At 36.3% G+C, this 19,032-nt stretch overlaps 1 protein-coding gene across 1 annotated transcript in view; it reads right to left on the reverse strand.

Moving 5' to 3' along the window:
• Positions 1–281: 281 nt before the first annotated feature.
• LOC117565236 (uncharacterized) overlaps positions 282–19,032 on the reverse strand; it is a 102,704-nt gene continuing 83,953 nt past the window's right edge. Inside the window, 6 exon segments of the mRNA XM_052006625.1 lie at positions 282–1,833; positions 4,433–4,645; positions 6,230–6,536; positions 7,962–8,185; positions 14,639–15,183; positions 15,289–15,419. Of these exon segments, the coding sequence (XP_051862585.1) occupies positions 626–1,833; positions 4,433–4,645; positions 6,230–6,536; positions 7,962–8,185; positions 14,639–15,183; positions 15,289–15,419 (2,628 nt within the window). The 3' untranslated portion in view covers positions 282–625.

The following is a 19,032-nucleotide window of genomic DNA, read 5'->3' on the forward strand; positions in this document are numbered from 1 at the left end:
TTCTTTAGATCCCAGCATAAAATAATTAAAGGGTATTGATATTATTCCAATCAGCTTTTAAGAAAACGAAAAAATAGACAATTATAACAAGCAAGTTGTAAAACTTATGAAATTAGTTTTATGTTCATCTATTTCTTTCAATAATTTAGTCAATTTAATAAACGATTGTTAAGTGTGGTCATGAATTTAATGTTTTAACCATTTCCGTGCCAAATTTAGGCACACAAAAGTGGCTGAAATGGTCACACTGAAATTTGTGAAACTTGCTAAATCTAAAGCTTATTCTCAGCTCATTTAATTCGTTCAACTGGGAACAGCGCTTAAGTCGTGTGAAATGAAAGAACGAGAATGCTTTTTATATGCTCATGATTAAGTACTTAATTACTAAAGTTGCTAAAAACAAAAAAAAAACAACAACAAACTCACATCAACTACTAACTGCAAGGGTATTTTTTGTCATCCTTTTTTTTTTGTTTTTTGAATTTTCGAATTATCGAATTAGTCTTTGGCAAGTGTTGTTGAAAGTCTGGTTGAGTATTGCTCTGTAGAAGTTCAGTTCAAGTTGTGTGTGTGTGTGTGTGTTGATGCTTTCATGTTGTTGTTGTTGTTGTGGTGTTGTTGTTGTTTAGTAACGTCTTCCGCTACCTTGGCTGCCTTGGCTGGCACAGCCGCCGCCATCGCTGCTGCCTTGGCTGGCGCCATCGGCGGCCCAACGCTTGCGTCTCGCCTCCTTGGCAGCCTGCATTTGGGCTGCCACACGGCTGGTGCTGGGCGCCATATCAAAGCTGGCATACAGCTCGACCTCATCGTCGGTGGCATCGCGTGGTGTATTGTGTTGCAGCTGCAGCTGTTGCAGCTGCTGTTGTTGCAGCTGTTGCAGTTGCTGCTGCTGCTGCTGTTGCTGTTGCTGCTGTTGATGCTCAAGTGCAACGGCAACGGAGGCCATGGCATAGGCGCGTGCATCCATTTGGATGGCACAGCTGCCGGTGCCAATGTTAATGCCAATGCCGCCAATGGCGCCAGTTTGGTTTGGTGTTAACAGTCCAGTGTTGTTGTAGTCCGGTGTTGTTATTGTTGTTGTTCCAGTTGTTGTGTTGTTGTCACTCAAATTGAGCGCCAACTGTTGTTGTTGCTGCTGCTGCTGATGTTGCTGATGTTGCTGTGATTGCTGCTGCTGCTGTGGTTGCTGCTGCTGTTGCGGCTGATCCAAATCGAAACTCACATTCTTACTGTCTCATCCACCCCGATGGACTTGCACGGTGGCCTCGGCGGACTCCTGCTGTCGCAACTGCTGACGATACGCATCCAGCTCGGGCATGCGATAGGTGCCTAAATTCACCTGCACCATGAGCGTCTCCATGATCCGTTCGTTCTTCATCGACTTCGAGGGCAGAACAACGGTGAGCAGTTCGCTGGGCGAAATGCGGCATAGATTCAAATCCCGCGTCAAACGCTCCATGATGCACTCAAATTCAAATTGTGTATCCTTATTGGGATGATTCTTTAGCTTTCCCACCTTGTTCTGTGCCCACGCCAGCATTGCCTCAAATTTACGGATCTCCGGTGTCTGCAATTCCCGGCACATGATCATCTGCACCATCGACTCGGACAGATTCAAAAATTCGGGGCATTTGAACAGCGAATGCGCCTTGCTCTCAACGAACGATAGTATCATGTTGACCAACTCGGAAGCGGATGTGTAGCGCCAGTAGTAATTCTCCAGCGAAATCAGCATTGGACAGACGACTTCGATCCTCAAAAATTGCTTGCAGTGATGGAAGCACGCCTGCAGCAGCTCCGGCAGATCGTAATGCTCCGCCGCGCACAGTAGACCTAAAGATTCAACAAATTGATTTTGTAATATTTTATGAATTTAGTTTTAGGAGTAATATTTTCTTATTTCAAGTTGTATAGTAGATTCAAAAGATAGCATCGAAATCGATTTTAGTATGAATTCGTTTTTAGAAGTACAATTTTTTTATTTCAAGTTCAAGTAGATTCAAAAGATAGCATCTAAATCGATTTTAGTATGAATTCGTTTTAATAAGTACAATTTTTATACCCGCTACCCATAGGGTAGAAAGGTATTATAACTTTGTACTATAAAATATATACATATATTCTTGATCAGCGTCAACAGCCGAGACGATCTAGCCATGTCCGTCTGTCCGTCTGTCTGTCTGTCCGTCCGTCCGTCCGTATGAAACACTGGATCTCAGAGACTATAAGAGATAGAGCTATAATTTTTTTTCGACAGCATTTGTTATGTTTGCACGCAGATCAAGTTTGTTTCAAATTTTTGCCACGCCCACTTCCGCCTCTGCAAATCAAAGACATCGAATAACAAGCCTAAGCTAGAGTTGCGAATTTTGGTATATACAATAATTACTATAGTATTTATGATTCTTGAAAATTTGGTTGCGATCAGATAAAAATTGTGGAAGTTATTAAAGAAATACTTTTGTACCATTTGGTATATTTTTAGTATTTTTTTTTAGTATTTTCGGTATATTTTGAAAATGATAACGCAATATTATGCCTTTATTAAAAATGGGTAGCGGGTATCTCACAGTCGAGCACACTCGAATGTAACTTTCTTACTTGTCTTATTTCAAGTTGTCGATTCAAAAGATAGCATCGAAATCGATTTTAGTATGAATTAAAAGAAGTACAATTTTCTTATTTCTAGTTGTACTAGATTCAAAAGATAGCATCGAAATTATTAAGTCTAGATTCGATTTACCAACATTTCAATGTTAGCCTTTTCATTTAAAGTTTCAATACTCAAGAAACATCGATTTCGATTTTATATTCGATTCAATTAGAAACAGATTCGTATCGATTTAGTAAGCATTTTCAAGTTTTATTTCCAAACTTATTTCCATTCGAATTTTAGTTATATGTACTATATTCATTCAAAGTTTCAATTTCCAAGAATATGATTTACTATTCTTTTAGTTTAAGGAATATCTTCGTAGAATATACTAAATTAATATACCAAAAAATTACTGACATATACTAAATAGATTTACACCTCTTTGGTCAATCGATTTAGTTCAGGTCAGTATTGTTATTTAAAGAGAATATTATTTGTAAAATATACTAATTTAATATACCGAACAAATACTGACATACTAAGTCGTTTGATATCTATTTTGGTAATCGATTTAGTATGCGCCAGCATTTTTTCGGTACAATATTTCGTTATATTAATTACGGTATTCTTAAAATATACCAAATTAACATACCAAAAAAATACTGACATATTCTAAATCAATAATTAAAAACAATAAATACCAAAAAATACTAGCATATACTCAATCGATATTCATATCCTTCGTCAATCGGCCTAGTATATGTACGTGAGTATATTTCCGGTCTATTATTTTGGTATATTTCGGTATATTTTTCCCGGTATTATTCTTAAAATACTCCATATTAATATGCCGAAAAAATACTGACATATATTAAATTGATTGACATCTCTTTCGCCAAACGATTTTGTATCCGTCAGTATTTATTCAGTATATTATTTTGGTATATTTCGATTTGTGATATTTATCTTAAAATATACTAAATATTACACCGAAAAATACTAAAATATATAGAATCGATTAACATCTTCTTCGTCAATCGATTTAGTATACATCAGTATATTTTCGGTATATTAATTTAGTATTCTCTTAAAATACACTAAATATTACACCGAAAAATACTAAAATATACAGAATCGATTAACATCTTCTTGGGAAATGGATTTAGTATACATCAGTATATTTTCGGTATATTAATTTAGTATTCTCTTAAAATACACTAAATTTTTCACCGAAAAATACTAAAATATACAGAATCGATTAACATCTTCTTGGTCAATCGATTTAGTATACATCAGTATATTTTCGGTATATTAATTTAGTATTCTCTTAAAATACACTAAATATTACACCGAAAAATACTAAAATATACTGAATTGATTAAGATCTTCTTGGTCAATCGATTTAGTATACATCAGTATATTTTCGGTATATTAATTAAGTATAACTCGGTATATTCTTCTTAAAATACTCCATATTAATATGCCGAAAAAATACTGACATATACTAAATCGATTGATATCTCTTTCGTCAATTTATTCAGTATATTGTTTTGGTATATTTCTATTTGCGATATTTCTCTTAAAATACACTAAATATTACACCGAAAAATACTAAAATATACAGCATCGATTAACATCATCTTGGTCAATCGATTTAGAATACATCAGTATATTTTCGGTATATTAATTTAGTATAACTCGGTATTCGGTATTCTTTCCCGCATTCTTCTCAAAATACACCATATCAATATACCGAAAAAATACTAACTTACAATAAATCGATTGACATCTCTTTTTTCTATCACTTTCAAAAGTTCTTTTGCAATCTGAGCTTACCTGGTATGGAGACACAGGTCAAAGGGCAAGTGCCAGTGTGTAGATAGTCGAGCAGCACTCGAAATGTGTCCGGGTCGAACTCGATGATGTTGAACTCGGTCTGGGCGAGCTTAGCGCGGTCCACTTTCTGGGCATCGGCGCAGACGGAGAGACGCGGCACCGCCAACTGATTGTTGCCCGGCTTGTCCTTGTCCTTGTCTTTACTATCTCTGTCTGCCAGGTTTTTAAGGGCGTTTTCATTTATTTTTTTGTTTTTTATTTTTATTGTGGTTGGTAATTTGGAATTCGAATTTTGGGTGTTTCGTTGATCGATTTATTTATCGGGTTTAATCGTTTATTTGGTTTGGTTGTCGGTTTTTTTTTTGGTGTTTTAAGGTCGGTTTGGTTTGGTTGGAAATTTGCGGACGCGATTTAAATTTAATTATAAAACGAATATCAAATCAAAAGTTAAATGGAAAGCAAATGATATTATTTTGGTTCGTCGTAAGGAAATCAAATCGTGAGCAGAAGAGATATAGAAAGAGACAGAGCGAGAGCGAGCGAGCGAGAGAGAGAGAGCGAGGCGGGTGGTTGTGGCGCGTGGTGAGATGAGAAATGGAAGAATTTTGTTTATTTTAGTATTAATTTGATGACATTTTTGTATCGATCAATAATATAATTTATTTCATTTTTGTTGTAATATATGAAAAAGAGATAGAATAACAGAGAGAGAGAGAGAGAGAGAGATAGAAAAATTGCGAAGTGGTGAATTCGGTGTGTTTTTTAAGTTTGTGGTGAATATGCGCTTTTGGCAGATTTAAGATTGCGAATGAATGTGAAAATTTGTGTATCAATATGTGCAATGAATGCCGATTTTTGGTGCAGAATCGTTATAAATATATATATATAGATCAGGTATAGCAGGTGAAAGTTCGAACAAGAACGAAATGAGCATACATGATATAAGAATTGAGAATTAGAGACAGACAGAGAGACAGAGAGAGAATAGTAAGGTAAGTTTTCAGTTTTCGAAACATTTAGCCAAATAGACAGGAAAACAATATGGAAACGCAAATATAATACGATTGCCACAGCCGATTTGTGAATGAGAAAAGAGTTCAAGACACGTCCAAGGATATTTGAGGCGAAAAATGCCCAATACAAAAAACATAAATCATTTCGTGGGGGAAATGGTAAATGAAAAAGAAAACCAGAGGACAACACAACACAAGAGGGAAAGAGAACGGCAACAGCAACGATAACGATAACGATACCGATAAATTACAAATTCATCGCATATATGCGATCGATATATATATTGTGGTGAGAGAGAGAGAGAGAGACAGAGAGACGTGCGACGTGCGATTTTTCATTCGATATATTTTTTAGTTTAGTTTGGTTTTGGTTTGGTTTGCGATTTAGTTTAGTTTAGTTAGTTTTTGGTTAGCCAAGAAGTCAAACAGTAGTAGTAGTAGTAGTATTTAGTGGTATTTAGGAGCAATAACAAAACAGGCAGAGTTACGTAGTTACGAACGTAGGATATTATTCATATATTATTATTATTCGGTGTGTACCAAGTACCAAGAACGTAGAACGTAGGAGACGAAGACGTTGTAATATATATTGTGTATGTGTGTGAGTGTGTGTGTGTGAGTGTGAGTGTTGAGGAAAGTCAATTACATAATAGAGAAATCGATCGAGAGACCGATAGAGCGAGTGAGAGAGAGAGAGAGAGAGAGAAAGAGAGAACAAAACGGAGAGAAAAAGAACAAGAACACGCATCGATATTGTTGCATTGCATTAAATGAAAACTCTTACTCGAACAATCCGTCGACGATATCCATTTCTTTTTATCATCCGGATTCAATTGATTCGAATTCTTATTCCTTATCGATCGCCCCCAGCCAGCGGTTATCGTCCCCAGCCTCGAGAATGCTCGCTTCACCATCGGCGACGATGGCACGCTCTTCGGTCGAATCGAATCCGAGTCCGGTACGGTCAAATAGTTGTTGCTCTTCGGCTTTTGGTTCTGCGGCGAGACGAGCGACGGCGCCGGACGTGCAAAGATCTCAGCGACCGGAATTTGCGGTGAGCCAAAGCCAGTCTGTATGCCATACAGCATTTCCTTTAAGAAAACGAACACACAAACACACAGTTTTCATACAAATCCATTCTTTTTATATATATACAGAGTATTTGGTATATACATATATATAATACTTAGTAAAACGTATTTAGTATTTGATATTTGGACTTAGTATTTAGTACTCAGTATTCAGTATTTTTATACCCGCTACCCATAGGGTATAAGGGTATTATAACTTTGTGCCGCCAGGAAATGTATGTAACAGGTAGAAGAAGGCATCTCCGACCCTATAAAGTATATATATTCTTAATCAGCGTCAACAGCCGAGACGATCTAGCCATGTCCGTCTGTCCGTCCGTCCGTGTGAAATACTGGATCTCAGAGAATATAAGAGATAGTGCTATAATTTTTTTTTCGACAGCATTTGTTATGTTTGCACGCAGATCATTTGGTATATTTTTAGTATTTTTGTAGTATATTCGGTATATTTTCAGAAAAATACCGCAAAATATATTTCTTGTATTCAAAATGGGTAGCGGGTATCTCACAGCCGAGAACACTCAGCTGTAGATTTCTTACTTGTTTTATATATGTATATAGAGTATTTAGTATATATGTATGTATATAGTACATAGTAAAAGTATTTAGTATTTGATATTTGGACTTAGTATTTAGTACTTAGTATTCATTTTTTTTTATTTACTATTACAGTATAGAGTATATGTCGTAGGCACTTTGAAAAACTTGAGCATTACTTTTTGGTCCGAAATATTACAATATTAAAAGACGGAAAGTAACAGTCGAGTGTGCTCGAGATACCTGCTACGTATTTTGATTGACAACAAAACAATATGGTATTATTATTCCTCAAAATATACAAAAAAAAAATATTAAAATATACGGAATGCTGTAGTTGGTATATTGTTATACCATAGAATACTAAAATATACCAGATTATCAGCAAAAGCAACTAAGACCCGTAGTAAGTAGGATTTTCTTAAATAACTTCTACAGTTTTTACCAATCATAAATCCATAGTTATTATTATATGTACCCAAAATCGGTAGGTATTATTCTTAAAATATGCCAAAATTTATATACCGAAAAAATACTAAAAAAAGAAAGACTATTTGGTATATTGACATACTATTACATTCAAAATATACTATAGAGTCAACCAAAGCAACTTAGACCCATTTGTTTGCCGCATAAAATTATTTCTCAAATAACAACCGGAAATCATAAATACTATAGTTTTTTTTTATAAAACATTAATGAAAAGAATTCTGATTCTAAGTCAAGCTATAAAATTTGGGCTTTTCTTTTGTATCGACTAATGAAAGCAGAGAAATATTTATAATATTACATCTTAAAAGTAGTAGCTTTAAGTGAGGTTTCTTATAGCTTACATGTGGACCTTAAGTTTTCGTATATAGTATATGAGTGAAGAAGTCGGTTAGTTACCTGAAAAACGCGACTGCGTACTCCCAAGATGGCACGCACACCAATGAGGCGTGCCTTCTGCTTGGACTGACCCACCAGAAAGACCACATCGAAGAGATGGGCATTTGTGAGGCACGATGGTTCATCATTTAGAAATACACGCGTAAAGTCTTTGGCTAGCTGATCGTAGTCTTCAAATTGATCTCGCACCGAGTCCAGCAGCGGCGACGATGGTCTCATGTGGCCTAAGAATATATATTTTCAAATTTCAATTGTTAGCAAAAGCAGAAAAACATTTCAAAGTATATAAAAGTGCATGCATTGGTTTCATTTAGTATTTTTAGTATAAAGTATGTACAATTTCTTTTAGTGCAGAAAATTCTTTTCCTGATATTTTTCGCGTTTCCTGCAACATTTTTGTAGAACAAATTCTTTAATTTAATCTCGAACTGAGCATTGCACAAATATTTTCAGCATAGCGCATGCAAAGTGAATGTAAAAGTGTTTTCAAGTGTGCCCAGCAAACCACAGAAAAAATGTCCTTAAAAGTGTCTCTAAAAATGTGCATAGAAATTAAACTTTTTCAATGTGAGAATTTTAGGGATAAGCTGGTTATTTCAAAAATGAATTTTGTCAAATGTATATTTATTATTGCATCATCTTGTTGTTCATATATTTATTGCGTTGTTCTAGCAAATTGAGAAAATAGTTTAAAATTTAATACGCACTTAAAATATCTGCATAGAATTGTGCTTTAAAATTTAATTCAACCTGAACTAAGTGACTGACTGATTAGACTTGTGATTTTGCATTAAAGAAAATGTACTTTAAAACATGTTACGAAATTTCGTGGGAAGCTTTGAATAAATTCAGCATGAGAATGAAGAATTCTTGAGGAAAAAAAAAAACACTTCAAATCATTTCTTGCAAAGAATTTGAGAGATGCTGAGGTTTGAGCTACAGTTGAAAGTGCTTTTGCAAAATGTGTGAAATTTGCTGTTAACATACAACATATACATATTTATGTGTGTGTCACTTATTAAAAAAAAGGGAGCAAGAGTGATGAAGAGAGAGGGAGAGAGAGAGCAAGAGAAGAAGATGGAAGACGAAGGCGTTGCTAAGCCATAAAGAATTAAGCAAAAAGATGGAAACCCTTTCTCGTCAGGACAACCAATTGCTACGCAGCTCACATAACACGAAGAATATGTGTTTGTGTTTGTGTGTGTGTGGGGTGTGTGTGTGTGTGTGTGTGTGTGTGTGTGGGTGTAGAATGTGTGTCATCAATCATAGTGGAAACCCTTTGGCGCAGTGCTCGCAGCTCGCAGCTCGAAGCTTGGCGTGTTTCTTACACCTACAACAACAAGAATATTGCTGAACAACGCATTTTTTTTGTTGTCGATGTTGGTGGGAAAGAGAGAAGGGAAGCGGAAGGGGGGAGCAAGGAGGCAAGCACGAGGACGAGGGCCGCAGCTGGCATATGGAAATCGTGTTATGCACTTGACAACAGGCTCACGTTACCAGCTGCTTTCTGCAAGTGATTCCCCCTGCCCTGCCCCCCCTCTTGACCCCTCCTCCTACACCTGTCCTGTTCTGTTCTGTTCTGCTCGGTACGATTCCATTCCATTCCATTCGATTTCTTTTCGATTTCGTTTCGATTTCGTTTCGATTCATTTGCTTTGTTTGCCTGCAATAGACCAAACTTTTTTGCACTTTTTATACCCGGTACCCATAGGGTAGAAGGGTATTATAACTTTGTGCCGGCAGGAAGTGTATGTAACAGGTAGAGGGAGGCTTCTCCGATCCCATAAAGTATATATATTCTTGTCTGTCCGTCTGTCCGTCTGTCCGTATGAAACACTGGATCTCAGAGACTATAAGAGATAGAGCAATAATTTTTTTTCGACTGCATTTTTTATGTTTGCACGCAGATCAAGTTTGTTTCAAATCTTTGCCACGCCCACTTCCGCCCCCGCAAATCAAAATAATCGAATAACAAGCGTAATTTTAAAGCTAGAGTTGCGAATTTTGGTATATATAATAATAACTATAGTAGTTATGATTCCTATAAATTTGGTTGCGATCAGATAAATATTATCGAAGTTATTAAGGCCTACTTACTAGGGGTCTTTGGTATATTGTGCCGTTTATGGTATATTTTGAATGCGGTACTATAACGATATACCAAACATACCATTTGGTATATTTTTAGTATTTTTGTAGTATATTCGGTATATTTTGAGAATAATACCGCAAAATATATTGCTTTTATTAAAAATGGGTAGCTGGTATCTCACAGTCGAGTACTCTCGATTGTAGCTTTCTTACTTGTTTTTTTTTGTGGAGGGAAAAGATGAATGGACGTTCAGGTGAATGCGGGTTATTACCATCAAATAGCAAATAGCAAATAGCATATACAAATACAAATAGCAGCGAGCTGTAAAATTTGCTAGTGTAATCAATAGCCCAATAGTCAGCACAGTCGGCACTTCAACGCAGCTGCTCCCTTCTTTTTTGTTTGCCAGTTATGCGATGTAAATAAGAATTATGGTTCGCATTGTGTGCTTCACAAATTGATAATTGTGCTTTTTTAATACTCGATACCCTGCAGAAAATGTAACAGGCAGAAAGAAGCATCTTCGTTTTCTATTCTTCACAAGTCGAGCCTTTATAGCTACATACGAGTATGTCTGTCTGTTCGTATGAACACCGAGATCTCAGAAATCTGGAGATAGAGCTATCATTTTTCAAAGTTCAGATATTTGCGACCAGTTGCAAATTGTAGAAGTAATTAAAGGACTGATTTAATATACCAAAACACGGCTGCTTCTGTCAAGGCTTATCATGGTGGTATATTTTGTGTTGTATGGTATATTTTGAATGTTGTAGTATATCCATATACCCAATATAGTCTTCGTTATTTTTTTAGTATTTGTTGGTATATTAATTTGGTATATTGTGTATATTAAGTATAGTATATTTTGTACTCTTTGGTATATTTGTGTATATTTGGTATATTTTGTGTTCTATGGTATATTTTGAATGTTGTAGTATATTCATATACCCAATATAGTCTTCGTTATTTTTTTAGTATTTGTTGGTATATTAATTTGGTATATTGTGTATATTAAGTATAGTATATTTTGTACTCTTTGGTATATTTGTGTATATTTGGTATATTTTGTGTTCTATGGTATATTTTGAATGTTGTAGTATATCCGTATACCCAATATAGTCTTCGATATTTTTTTAGCATTTGTTGGTATATTAATTTGGTATATTGCGTATATTAAGTATAGTATATTTTGTACTCTTTGGTATATTTTTATATTTTTCGGATTTTTAACGAATTTTCGTTGAAAACGCATCTCCATTATATTAAATTTTGTGCTCTGATAGAAATTGTAGTATTTTTTCGGTATATCAATATACCAAATATAATCTTCGTCATATTGACAGTATTTTTGGAATAAAAACGCATTCGGAGTATAGGTTATTTTGTACTCTGTGGTATATTTTTTGGTATTTTTGGGTATATCGATATACCAAATATATCCTTCGGTATATTTTTTAGTAGTTTTTGTCTTTTTAATTTGGCGTATTTAATTGAAAACGGATAGTGAGTATAGTAAATTTTGTACTCTATGATATTTTGTAGTATTTTCGGTATATATTTTACGAATAACCCAGCAATGTTGACGGGTATCTCACAGTCGAGTAGCTTTCTCACTCGTTTGCTTTTCAAGAACAGCCAAAATCAAAGCTCTTATACGAGTATGCTTCATAATTTTTTGCTCCTTTATTTATTTACAATTATTGTTGGCTCGCAAAATTTTCGTTGTTGAATTACATTTTGAAGTTATAGAGTCAGCATAAAGTCATCGCTTTAAGCTTTTAGTTTAAAAGAAAATGTTGTACATATTTTTGTTGTTTCGATTTCGATTTCTTGGTTTTTGTCTATATTCAAAACGAATAATGAATTGCAATCTAGCTACGCACACAAATGAATTGTGCTATTTAATTGCCGTTATCCATTGCAAACATTTAATAGTAAAATGAATTCTTGCACTTTAGCTGGACAACACAAAGTTATTGCTGCAGCTTAAGAGCTCAACAAAAGTCCATTTGTCTATCCGTCTGTCTGTCCGTCTGTCCGTCTGTCTGACTGTTTGTTGTGAAAAGCATTTGCAACAATTTAATCAGCTTAGGAAGCTTGTTCGCATCCTGATGCCAGAACTGGTGATTTGTGTTTTTGATCCATTTGCTTATTGGTCAATCTAATTGAGTCGAGAGTGCAAAAGTTGTGTCTGTGTGTGTGTCCCAAGTGAGTGAAAGAGAGAAATTCTATCAATTCATAATTTGCATGAATTTAATATGCATAACTGGAGTTCGAACTGGGAAGGAATGGGGACAGAAAATGTATTTGAGTTAGTATATAAATATACTATATATATGAATGCATATAATTTAGTATATAAATATACTGAATTTGTATGTAAGTGTGTGTGTTTGTTTGAATAAATCAAATTGGATTTGTTTTGTTGGATGCAACAAATAAATAACAAGAAATCTAAACAAATCTGAACAACAACAGCAACAACGCGACGGGTGTGAGTGTGTGGGTGAGGCTGTGTGTGTGTGTGTGTGTGTGTGTGTGTGTGTGTGTGTGTGTGTTAGTGGCAAGACGCAAAAGATTGACCACAGCAGATAAAGTGTGCAATATTTCTTAACCACTGGACAACTGAAGATACGCCGAGACAGACAGACAGACAGACAGTTGGGAAGGAGCTGGGCGGCCGGAAGTGGGCGTGGCAACAAACAGATTGTGCTGCAGGATTTGTCACAGCATGTCGCACAGGAGAGAGAGAGAGAGAGAAGGGGTGGGGAGGGGAGAAAACTTGCATGCTGCCAACGAGTGCAAACAGAAGCGGATGTGTTAATGGCGGAAACGGAAGTGTAAGCTACAGCCACCAGCTGTCTAAGTATGCGAGTGTGTGTGCGTGTATGTGTGTGTGTGTGTGTGGCAAGGCGGAAGTGTTGCAACAACAATGGCGCACAGCGGCAGGCGACAATAGCAACAAACAGCAACGGCAACAGCATCATCAACATCATCATCATCATCATCATCATCAACAACAAACAACAAGCAACTAGGCAAAAACGATTAATCATGCAGAGAGAGTCGAAGTAAAACATTTAAACAAACTCTGTGACGAAGGTTGTGACGAGTGTGTGTGTGTGTTAAATATGTGAGCAGAGAATAAAGTTCCAATTTCAATTCATATGATTAAAATGCAACTCAAATTTTAAGTATTTATTTCAAACAAAAATAAAAAGAATAACACAAAAATCTTTTAAAATTTAAAATAAATATCTGTAATATTATTGTAGTCTAAACAAAACTGAATAGATTACAAAATTCAATTGGAAATAAATATGATAAATTTCAATTGAAATAAGTAAAAAGTAACTTGAAATTATTAAATTCATTTTGAGAAAATTTTGAGTGGTTCATAAATTACAATAAAAAATACATATAATACAACTAAAATAATTCTCATAAAAGCAGATAAATATTGTGGAAAGTAATAAAATATCTTTAATAGAATAATATATAATATAACGCATAAACAATCATTCATTTGGGTTAAAAAAAAAAACATGGCTCAAAATGAAAGTTTATAAAAAGTTCGAATACGAAGAATCAAACACAGATTTATAATTAAAATAATTTGTAGTCAGTTAAATATAGACATTTATACATAAAATAAATACGCAGAAATATAAATTTATTTTTGTTTAAATAAAATAAAATCATAAATTCAAATGTTGATAAGAATATACGAAACAAAAATGCAAGTAGATAAACAAAAAAACTAAAAAACAAGTAAGAAAGTTACAGTCGAGTGTGCTCGACTGTGAAATACCCGCTATCCATTTTTAATAAAGGCAAAATATTGCGGTATCATTTTCAAAATATACCGAAAATACTAAAAAATAATATCCATATAGTACACCATTCAAAATATACCATAGACGGCACAATATACCAGATTGTCGGTGTTTTTGCCCATACAAAAGTATTTCTTTAATAACTTCCACAACTTTTATCTGATCGCAACCAAATTTTCAGAAATCATAACTACTATAGTAATTATTGTAGATACCAAAATTCGCAACTCTAGCTTTAAAATTACGCTTGCTAATACATTTGATTTTATTTCCGGGGGCGGAAGTGGGCGTGGCAAAAATTTGAAACAAACTTCATCTGCGTGCAAACATAACAAATGCTGTCGAAAAGAAATTAGAGCTCTATCTCTTATAGTCTCTGAGATCCAGTGTTTCATACGGACGGACGGACAGACGGACAGACAAGAATATATATACTTTATAGGGTCGGAGATGTCTCCTTCTACCTGTTACATACATTTCCTGCCGGCACAAAGTTATAATACCCTTCTACCCTATGGGTAGCGGGTATAAAAAAGAAATGAAAACACAAAACTAAGATTAAGAAAATATGAATGTAAAATACATATATGAAATATTTGAAATTAAATCGAATTTTAAACAAAATCATTATAATTTTTGGACTGAGTTCTTTTCTCCATATGTGTGGCGAGTTTGCTAGTGTGTGTGTGTGTGTGTGTGTGCGTGTGCGTGCGTGTGCGTGCGTGTGCGTGGGGGTTGTGTACACATACTATGTCGCAGACAGAGATGCATCACAGTTGCACAGCACAAATCGTGGCCAAACAACGTGCTCGTTGCTGTTATGCTTGTTGTTGCCATTGTTGTTGTTGTTGTTGTTGCTGACGACAATCGTTGTTGTTGTTGTTGTTGCAGTTGTTGCAGTTGTGTATTGTGTGTCGTCGACTGATTGTCGCTCGCTTTGGCATTGACATTGCAATTGCAATAGCAGCAAGTGTTGTTGTAGTGTAATTGTAATTGTTGTTCTGATTGTTCATCGTGTTGTTGTTGTTGTTGTTGTAGGTGTTGCTGCTGTTCTTGCAGTCGATTGTTGTCTAAGACTCTGGCATGCAACATTTTGAAATATTCATCCTCACCAATGGGCCGCCAGGAACCGCGTCTATAGGGCTTCGGTATCTGTCCAGTCTCCGCATGATTCGATAGATTCATCACCAGATCCTCCAACATCTGGGAGCGCGTTCGCTCCTGCATCCTGGCGAACTTCGGCGCCGAATACGAGGCACGCTCTCCATTCACAATCTTCGTCAACAGCCATTCACTGCAAACAGATGGATGATGGAAGATGGGTTGAAGGGTTGAATTGTTGAAGGACGAATGGCAATGGCATTCACAATTTTATTTCTTATTTTTCGTTTTGACTTACCGAAACATGGGACCCTTCTCGAACACCGACTGCTCCCAGAGGTAGGGCTTGTAGGCGCCCACCTCGTCACGTGTCACCACAGACACCTCGTAGCGTGTGGGCTTGTGTTTGATTCGCGCCGAGACACGCACCTGGAAATCGCAAACAGAATGAAACAGAATTCAAGTGGATTGCCATAAGTAGTCAATATAAAAGGTAGGATGAGTCGAATCCAACTTTTTAATCGCCTGATGGGATTACCATATTATTAACTATTCATGCACTTGTCATTTATTAAGAGTATTGCAATTAAAGTCGCACATATTTGTGGTTAATTATTTCTTTGAGTTAACTCTTTTTCATTTAAACTTCGGATTTACAATCAGTTTATCATATTCATATTCGACTTCAATTGCAGAGTGTCAAAAAATTGATGTAATTTGATTAATTCACAGTTTTTATTGATGTATGAAAACTTTATAAACTAGTTGCATTCAGTTGCCTGTCGTGCGTTGAAGACACTCAAAGCAAACAACCAACGATTATATAAAAATATTAAAACCAAATATAAACTATTCAAATTAAACATAATTTTGTATTAGAGCAAAGTCAAGCAGCAAGATAAACATATTTATGCAGAGGTAAGCTGTAAAGGGAGTTTTAAATTGGTCATTTAAACGCAACTGACGCATCTATTATATTGTTGTTGTTCGCCGATTGAAGCTAGAATAAACAGCTTAAAATGGCCAATTCATAAAGTGAAATACCAGGCGAACATAAGCCAGCAGCAAGCAGAAATACAGCAACTGACTGACAAATTAGCAGCGCCATCTATCGTATTTAGTAGCGCCATCTAACGGTCTTACAAGTACGATCAAAATTTGCTCCTCAAAGAACGGCTGAGAAGTTTCACTTCATTAGGTGAAATACCAGGCGAACATAAATCAGCAGCAAGCAGAAATACAGCAAGTGACTGACATATTTAGCAGCGCCATCTATGGTTTGCTCTTGCAATTACAATCTAAATTGATGCCCCTCAAAGTATGCCTCAAGAATTGAATATATCTGATGTGAACTTAGCGCGCCAATTCAAATTTAGAATTTTAGCGCATCGACAAAATAAAAAATCCGTTAAAATTTAAAAATGGACAAAAATGCAATAAATCCGCTTTTTTTTGGCCTTTTGAAGGACGATCGGAATGTCCTTTGACACAAGGATACCTCTACGTAATACAACCCGACTGGCATCTCCCAAAGGACGAAAATCCTTACAGGATCCGAGAAATAAAGAACGTTTTGTTATTAGATAATAAGTTACAAGTTAAGCGAAGGTCCTTCGAGTATCCTGGCAATGGATGTGTAAAAATGTGCATATTGATGAGACCTATCGACTGGCCAAAGGACATTGCAATCGCCCATGCGGTTCTCCAATTATCCTGGAATTTGTGACTTCAATTTTGAAAAAAATTAAACCCGTAGATAATTCCATACTTTTTTCATGCCAATCGATGGAGCTCGTCCTTGCGATCCTAGCAATATGTGTCCCTTGAATATGTGACAGGACATGGCCGAGATATAGCTACTTTTCTGAAAATTATCCTTGTCGGATCCTCAAAGTATGCTACAAAAAATTGCAGCGCGCAAATTTCAAAACTGAAATTTGAACTCGACCGACAGACCGATGATATTGTTGTTGTTGGTCAAGGTTGAAGCCACAAGGCTGAAAATGGCCAAATCATAAGGTAAAATACCAGGCGAACATAAATCAGCAGCAAGCAGAAATGCAGCAAGTCACTGGCGTATTTAATAGCGCCATCTATCATATTTAGTACCGCCATCTACCGGTCTTGGAAGTACGATCAAAGTGTGCCCCTCAAAGTATGCCACAAAAATTGAATACTTGTGCAGTTTTTTTTTTTTTTTTTTTTTTTTATTTTATTAAGTGAAGAATCTGTACAGCAAATTTAAAGTACCTTAACATCACAGGAGTATCAAATATATAAAAATAAACCAAACCTCAACACAAATATGAGGATTACATACATATGTATCAGCGTTATTGGCACCTAATTGTTTTGGCAAAACCTTGCCGTTTAAGACGCCTTAATGGTCTCGCTGGAAGTAACTTCCTGGCTAGTAGGCTGCGGTGTCTTCTAAGTTTATCGCTATAGCGGCTTGTGTGTCTCCCAATCTGCTCTTCTACAGTATGTAGCTCTATGAAGCGTTGTGTCACGCACGAACCAAGGACAGTCTGTTATATTGCGTAGTATCCGATTCTGCAACACCTGAATTCGTTTATAATTGGATTTGGCTGCAATCCCCCAAATCTGGATGCCATAGAGCCAAATTGGCTGGATGCAATGCGCATACACTGCCCTTTTGCATCTTAACGACAAAGTGCTTCGTCTTTGAATAAGCCAACGCAGTTGCTGGATCCTTAGGTTACATTTCTTAATTGTGGCTTTTAAATGTGGCCCAAATGTAAGGCGCTTGTCCAGTGTAATTCCAAGATACTTGGCTTGCGATGGCTGCTCCAGAGTAACTCCTTCTAGTTGGATTTCAGGGGTATTCATTATAAGCCTTTTCAGTGTGAAACAGGGGTTCGTTGTTTTAAGCGGATTTATTTTCAAGTTCCACCGTTTACACCAAGCAGCAAGAGCTTTGAGATATTCTTGTATTCCATTAGCTGCTTCTCTACGGCAACTGGAGTTATAGATGACTGCAATGTCATCTGCATAGGTCGCAATAAGTGCTTTGGAAGGAGCTACCATATGTTGACTGTTTGGGCTGGGTATATCAGCAGTGTACAATGAATAAAGCAGCGGTCCAAGCACACTACCCTGTGGTACTCCTGCACTCATACGATAGTTATTAGAGTATATATCCTTAACTTTGACCTTAAACTCACGTCCATTCAGATATGACCTGAAAATTCCATAGTAGGGAGCAGGTAGGAGGATTTTAATTTTTGACAATAAGCCATCATGCCACACTTTATCGAAAGCTTGCTCCATATCAATAAAGACTGCGTTGGAATACTCCAAGTCGTCAAAGGCCTGTAATATATGCTTTACCAGTCTGTGGACTTGTTCTACAGTGCCGTGTCCTCCTCGAAAGCCAAATTGATGGTCTGGCAAGATATTGCTTTCAGTCAAAATCACTATAATTCTGTTGGCGATGAGTCTCTCCCACAACTTAGACAGGGAGGATAAAAGGCTTATTGGACGGTATGACTCAGGATGAGCCTCTGGTTTACCGGGCTTGTGGATCATCAGAATCGCAGCTAATTTCCATTGCTTTGGGAACGCTTGGATCCTAATAATAGCATTAAAAATTAATGCTATATAAATAATCGCTCTTGTAGGCAAAGCCTTCAACGTTGCGTTACAAATCCTATCAATACCTGGCGCTTTATTTTTTGGCAAAAATTGAATGGCTTCGGATATTTCCTCAATCCTTATAGGCTTAATGGGCAATGACATCTGCAGTGGAGTATCCAAACTTTGATGGGTCTCTCTAATTTGTTCTATTGAAGCAAAGTTATGGGGAGTGAATCGATCCTCTAGATGTTGACCGAAAGCATTGGCCTGCTCCACTTCATTTTTTGCAAGTTCACCACCAGGACAACGAATAGGAACCTGTCTAAGAGGTTGTCGTTTAAGCGATTTTGTGCACTTCCAAAGTGAATAATTTGCGTCAACTGTGTAGTCCATGGAGGACAATTTTTGCTCGAAAAAATCGCTTCGGAGTTCCCTCAAAAGGGTT

This window comes from Drosophila albomicans, chromosome X (assembly GCF_009650485.2).
Source record: "Drosophila albomicans strain 15112-1751.03 chromosome X, ASM965048v2, whole genome shotgun sequence".
Classification (NCBI taxonomy): Eukaryota; Metazoa; Arthropoda; class Insecta; order Diptera; family Drosophilidae; genus Drosophila; species Drosophila albomicans.